This window comes from Cupressus sempervirens, chromosome 11, assembly GCF_028749045.1.
Source record: "Cupressus sempervirens isolate cs-2001-9-10 chromosome 11, ASM2874904v1, whole genome shotgun sequence".
NCBI classification, from domain to species: domain Eukaryota; kingdom Viridiplantae; phylum Streptophyta; class Pinopsida; order Cupressales; family Cupressaceae; genus Cupressus; species Cupressus sempervirens.
This window is the reverse complement of record NC_143128.1, coordinates 581,613,609-581,620,214: the sequence shown is the minus strand read 5'-3', so window position 1 is coordinate 581,620,214 and position 6,606 is coordinate 581,613,609. Positions and strand designations below refer to the sequence as shown.

General features: G+C 34.2%; 1 protein-coding gene across 1 annotated transcript; it reads right to left on the bottom strand.

Annotated features, from left to right (window-relative positions):
• Positions 1-215: 215 nt before the first annotated feature.
• On the bottom strand, positions 216-5,880 carry LOC149530993 (zeaxanthin epoxidase, chloroplastic-like). The gene is made up of 7 exons (XM_089809306.1): positions 5,368-5,880; positions 5,030-5,265; positions 4,046-4,239; positions 3,868-3,947; positions 950-1,219; positions 650-785; positions 216-559 (listed from the first exon to the last, which is right to left on the bottom strand). The coding sequence occupies exons 1-7, from the start codon at positions 5,561-5,563 to the stop codon at positions 355-357; spliced, it is 1,317 nt and encodes a 438-aa protein (XP_089665432.1). The 5' UTR covers positions 5,564-5,880; the 3' UTR covers positions 216-354.
• Positions 5,881-6,606: the final 726 nt, after the last annotated feature.

Here is a 6,606-nt window from a genome sequence, read left to right as displayed (position 1 = left end):
AATGAACAAAAATTATATAGTTAGAAAAACCTCCGTACCTATACCAAACAAAAAGTATATTCATCGACTCTTTATTAAAACGTACAGATTATAGATATTATCACCTATATCAAGCAAAAAGTATATTCATCAACTCTTTAATGAAAAGTAGAGCTATAGAACTCTTTAATGAAAAGTAGAGCTATAGATATTATCATTTCTCACAATTCTAAGTAAGAGTAAAATTCAACAATAATTTAATTTTTATTTATAATATAGATACTGTTCATAGATAATTTTAAGTAGTCCGGAAGAACAGCGAAATTTTCAAAATGATGGAGCAAAACAGAAGGTTCGTTTCAACTGAAAAGCATGCTAAGGCTTGCACCACGTGGAGTTAACATCACCGTGCGTGTTTAAAGGGTACTGGCACGTCCACTTGGTGAACTCGTTGAATCTTTCGGCTTTCTGCTGTGGTACAAGCCTGCGCGCTTCTTCTGACTGAAAACACTCTTGTTCAGTCATATCGCTGGCAAATCTTTGAATTTTATGTACACGTGGGATCCTCTGGAACTCAAACCTGCCATTCAAGAAAGTAATATTTACATAAATCATAAGAATAAATTGCAGGAAAAAAATCAGGCGAACTAACTCCCATTAATTGCTATACCGATTAAGGGCATCTTGAATGCCCTTTTCTATGTCGGAAGTCTTGAACGCCTTCTCTAACTCCAGCGCTAACTGATGTGAATCTTCGAAGGCTGTTCTCGCTCCCATTCCTGCTGATGAATACATTCCATGGGCCGCTGCATTTGACAAAATAATATTTTATTTCTATATAGCTTAAAGCTTCATTACTTCTACTTATAGTATAGAAATTAGGACAAATTAATCCTTTAAACCTTCCCTAAAATTTCTTATTCAAAAGTTCCCTATTCAACAGTTATTCCGTGGAAAATGAAAAACATACCATCTCCGATAAGGAGAACACGTCCATTTTCATCAGTCCACTTGTCGAGGGGCAACCTGTCCATTGATCTACGTTCATATATCAAGTTGTGATCTGTGCCCTCAATGGCGGCTGTCAAATCATCCCACCCTTTCATTTCCCTGAGCATATCTAATGCCCGTTGCTTCGATACACTCCTGTCCAACCCTGCCTTGAATCTCTCCTCAAAATCTTTTTCCAGTTTACCGTCCGTGTCCAAACATCTCACCAGCCAAAGACAATAACCACGTCCTACAAACCAAATTGATGCTAATTGATGAAATGAACTCCCATATTTAGGCGTTTTATACAAAGTGGAAAATATTTTTAGTTGTGGAAAGGAAAGTGGCTTTTACAAATTATACACTAAGGATAAATTAAGTGACGATTTATTTATTTATTTTTATATTTTTAGGGAGGGAATTGTTAGCGTGAGATGTTAAGTTAATTAAGAAAAGACGTCAAAGTATGAAAGAGGGTAGGGGAGTGTGCATAAGATAAATAAATAAATATATGAAGTTAACTTTTGTCTTATTAATCAAAAATTATCATTATGATTAGTTGGTAGATAAATTTATAATATACTAGCCTATGACAAGTACAGTAGTCAATAAGACATGCCATATATTTTTGGCACTTTATATAATACAGTAACATGGGACCTCTTTGCTACATATTTCTCATTAAGGAAAGATCTAGAAGAACAAGAAAACAAAGACAAACAATGTTTCTTTTATAATACATAATAGTAGCCAAATATGTTTAGGTCCACATATGATGCCAGCAATATGGAACTAGTTTGCTACATATTTTTCATTGTAGAAAAGATATAGAGAGTAATGGAAAAAAGGACAGAAAATTATTATATATTTTAGCCATATTGTTTTATGGTCACATATGTTAAGATCAATATGAAACTACTATATTACACATTTTTCATAATAATCTTCTTCATGAGGAAAAAACAAAACTAAAAGCCCTTAAAAAATCTACAATACCAACCATACACTTCACTTCTCTACAAATGAGGTACACATTTCCTACCACTGGTAACAATTAAACAATTTATGATCTTAATATTTTTTTTCAGAATTTAATTGTATAAGTATTTTCACCATCAAAGTCTACTATCAAACCTCTTGCTCCATAATTTTAATTCTTAGATTACAGCAATATGGAACTACTTTACTCCATAATTTTCATTGTAGAAAAGATGTAGAGAGTCAAGGAAAAAGGGGAAGAAGATAATTTTATATATTAGGCATCTTGTATTAGGGTACATATGTTAAGATCAATCTGAAACTGCTATACTACACATTTTTCATGATTAATATCTAATTCTTGAGGGTTAGGGAAAAACACAAAAAAAAACCAAAAAAAAAAACTTTTTTAAAATCTACAATACCAACCATACACTTCACTTCTCTACAAATGAGGTACACATATCCTTCCATTAGTAGTAATTAAACAATTTATGATCTGTATATTTTATTTCAAAATTTAATCCTATGAATTTTTTCACCATCAAAGTTTATCATCAAACCTCTTGCTCAAGAATTTTATAACTTAGATTCTCCCATCAATATGATGAATCAGCATTGTAACTAAAGCATTGATGCTCAAATAATTAACACAATTTAAATCAGATATAATATTATGTATTTCCAATAGATTGTGATAACATGATAATGTCAATTTATGACCTACCATTCCAATATAAAAGTTTACAACTATACCAATCTAGAATTTACTACTGCACTCTTGTATTTTTAAATAAACTAATATTATCGTCTTTATAACAATATCCTATATAAATTGTTAGTATAAAAGTTTCATATTTTTATTAATCTTAATCTAGTTAAAAGAATACATTGTACACCTTGTCAGCTTTGTCAGCTGTTGCTGAGTTTGAAGCCAGAGAGCTCTCAGGAGAGTACAAGGCTATAGAGTTAAATTAAATTCATGTCTTGTCAGCCTTGACTTAAGCGCGCTCAGGCTGGAGCAGTACTGGCATGGGTGACCTCTCGGGAAGTCCCGATGCTTCACCCTTGTGAGCATCACCTAGATCCAATGAGTGCTAAGTGTTCCATTTATTCTCATGAGAGATGGATTCATGTTGAATCACTACTCATGAAACATGGGTCATCAAATTTGATTCAAAATCACACAGTTGAATCCCGATATTCATATCACAATTTGACTAGCTGTGAAAATTATCTCCTACTTATCAACTGCTGTTGTGTTTAGAGTCAGAATGTTGTCAGAAGAGCACATGGCATTTGGAGGATTTAGTTTCGTTCTACCATGCTTCCTTTACATATTCAGTCATAGTAAATGCCCTACGTCAGAGTATAAAACTTCTTATTAACGTTAGCTAGAATTATGGAAAATTATATGTAGCTAATCAGATATTTCATAACTGCAAAGATTGTTACTGACTTGAGTAAAAGCTACTCACAATCCCTGTAACTATGCTGCTCGTTGAACTTATACTCACATTTACGATGGATTGACTTACCCATATATAAGCAGCAATTGGGCTAAGTATTACTTATCTCCCACTTCTCAGGGTTAGATATAGTTCATGAATCCTACTGTTAGCACAAACTCTACATAAAGTGACTAGTACTACTATGTTTTACGATCAATGATAACATATAGCTATCGATGGCTTAATCGAAGAATTAAGCCATAGCTATCGATAGCTATCTGATTGTTAAGCTATAGCATATTATTATTTTCACTGTGCATTGTTCATAAGCTATCGAGGGCTTAGTCGAAGATTTGGATTTAGTATGGTACAAATACACGACCAATTGTGTAATTTGTGATGTTAGATTCATCATTCATTCATATTATCTTTATGGCACAGAGAAAATTACTTAAAACAATGGTCTCACCTATATCACTCATGTAGGCCACTACCCGCGAGTCCCTACTGTGAATCATGTTCACTTCCCCTTCCTTGTACTTGAAAACTCTGCAAGAACTTATTAGTAAGTCTACATAAAGAGTAATGTAAATACTAATATCTATGGAATTCAAGAGCTCTCTTCATTTATCTATCAAACTGCTTACTTTCCATTGGGCGTGTATACAAGCGCATTCCAATTGAGGTAATTCAGATATCGTGGGCGATCGCCGACCATAATGTGCCGCACTCCAGACCACAACCCATCTGCTCCTACCAACAATTTGGCACGCACATATTTTACACAATCTGACTCTCTCCCATTCTCGCCCTTCACCAGAAACTGGGCCTCTACACCGCTCTGAAGAATATGCAAATTCTCAATGCCAGTCTCAAACATCACATATCACATACTCAGGAAGAAATTAATTAGCATGAAAATATAAATCAATTTTAACCATTTAACATTTTTAACTTAAAAATGAGACCTTAATATGTAATGTTTAAATCATCTGTCAAAATATAATATAAAAGGATCGTGAGAAACTCTAGCAGTAATGTATAGAAGTATTAGAAGACTACTAGGTGCCTTATACATATTAGACTGACTAAGGTGATAGGAGGTTATTGTTTAGGTTCCAGTGAAGGTGAAATCGGAGGTTGAGGTTGAGACTCAAAATGATTGGCCGGATGATTATCTTCTTGTCAATATTCTTGACAGAAGAAGGTCGATCAATGGCATTCGATAAATGTAAAGATATAAGATCAGTATACTGGATTTGCAAATTCTGGTTAGGATGCGCAACAGATCATTTAGTTGTATTGTTAATCTAATCACGCATCCATTGGTTTAAAATAAAAATCAATAAAATTTTGAATCATCAAAGCATAGCAACTTTGAGTATGATGACAGGATTGTCAATAGTATTGAAAATAAAGCATTTCAATCAAATGACAGAGGCATCGCTCGGTCAGTCTTAAACATCACACACTAAGGAAGAAATTAAGCCTGGAAAAGTAAGTCAAACTTTGACTATTTAACACTTTTGCAGTAGAAATCAAACCTTAGTGTGTGATATTTAAGCCCCAGGAATAGAGAGAAGCTTAAGAATTCTGAGTTTAAACAGTCATAATCAATCCCTCTTTCATACCTCTACTGTCTTATATGACATAAAACGATGATTACAGAGGACTTTAGAGTTGTCCACATTATCAGCGAGCACTTGTTGGCAAAACCTCCAACCTGCCATAGTATACTCTCCGGGTAACAACTGCTTAGTTTCCCTTCCATCATCATCTCTTACCACATTATATAAGGCAGTCGACATTGATATCTCCTCCAATTGCTTTGCCAGTCCAGGTTTCAAACCCTCCAGAGCCCTCAATGCTAGGTAAAACACATTCATAGATTACAAAGTCAAAAATAAATCAAACGGAACATAAGAATCCAACGTACGTATATTCTCAAACTATCAATTATATGAAGTACCATTTGCTGCAAGACTGACGCCAGTTGCAGAATCCATTCTGAGATGAGATGCCTTCTCAAACACATAGGCATTAATCCCACGATGGTGAAGGCCAACTGCTAGAGAAAGCCCAGCTAATCCCCCGCCTGCAATCGCTACATCCACCTCCATATCTACTTTCTCTCCTCTACCATACCCATTCTCTCTTCTTTCCATCCTCACCTTATTTGGTGAATCCAGATAAATGTAAATGGGTTGATGCCAACTGATCTAAGTTCTTCACAACACTCTCAGGGATGTTACTAATTGAGTGATAAAATATGATTTATAAACCCTAGACGGCAGTTGTCTACTATGGTAGATATCTTTCATGGATGATAAGTCTGAAGCGTGTCTTTCACGCAACTCACGCCTTTTGAGGAACCTAAAGATATTGTCTCTTTGTATGATGATGTGATTGATTGCGACTTCTGATTCCTTGTTATTTCTCTCCTAGAATCATTGAATGTAGGGTGACTGAAGGCATGGGCAACTCGATCCTAGTGACGACTACGGATTTTAAAAGCAGCCAGGAAGCAGTAGTACCATCAATGATCCTAGCTAAAGAACGTGGTGAGAGCGTTACCACTCTACCCACCTACTCCATTGTAATTTTTTAATATAAAAGTTTCATTTTATTCATAAGTAGTGATTCACATTCATTCTACTTTTTGATTTTAAATTTTATATAGTAGAATTCTGCGCCTGACGTTTATGGTTGCAGTACTACTCAATCCATTCTCGGGTGTTACGAACTGTCGGTCAGCCATGGATACCGTCACACTGCTAACTAATGAACGTGGTGAGAGGAATACCACTCTACCTGCCTACTCAAATGTAATTTTTAATTTCAAAGTTTCAAAAAATATATATAAGATTTTTTATTTTTTATTTTGTAAGATATTTACTGTTTTTTTCCAATGAGACAAACAGTTATGAAAGTTATGAAAGTCACTCAAATCTATATATGTATAGATAGTGAAATAAAATCTAATCTTCAATTTAATATGAGAGATTTTGGACAAATAATGTAGGTTTGTTCCAAACTTTTGCTTCATTACAAATTACACAATTAAGAAAGATTGTGATAATTTGTATTGTTGAATGGTTGTCATGCACAATCATTCACTTAAATGACTGGGACATTAATTATAGGTGTATATTCATCTGATACATGAATCATTGGTAACCATTGAATTATTGATGTGTATTCATTTGAT

Excerpts from the sequence above, each read along its gene's own strand:
- LOC149530993 (XM_089809306.1), bottom strand. The coding sequence starts at position 5,563 with ATGGAAAGAAGAGAGAATGGGTATGGTAGAGGAGAGAAAGTAGATATG. Across the intron at positions 3,948-4,045 it reads GTATACACGCCCAATGGAAA|AGTTTTCAAGTACAAGGAAG; the intron begins GTAAGCAGTTTG and ends AAGTTCTTGCAG. Across the intron at positions 560-649 it reads ATTCAAGATGCCCTTAATCG|GTTTGAGTTCCAGAGGATCC; the intron begins GTATAGCAATTA and ends CTTGAATGGCAG.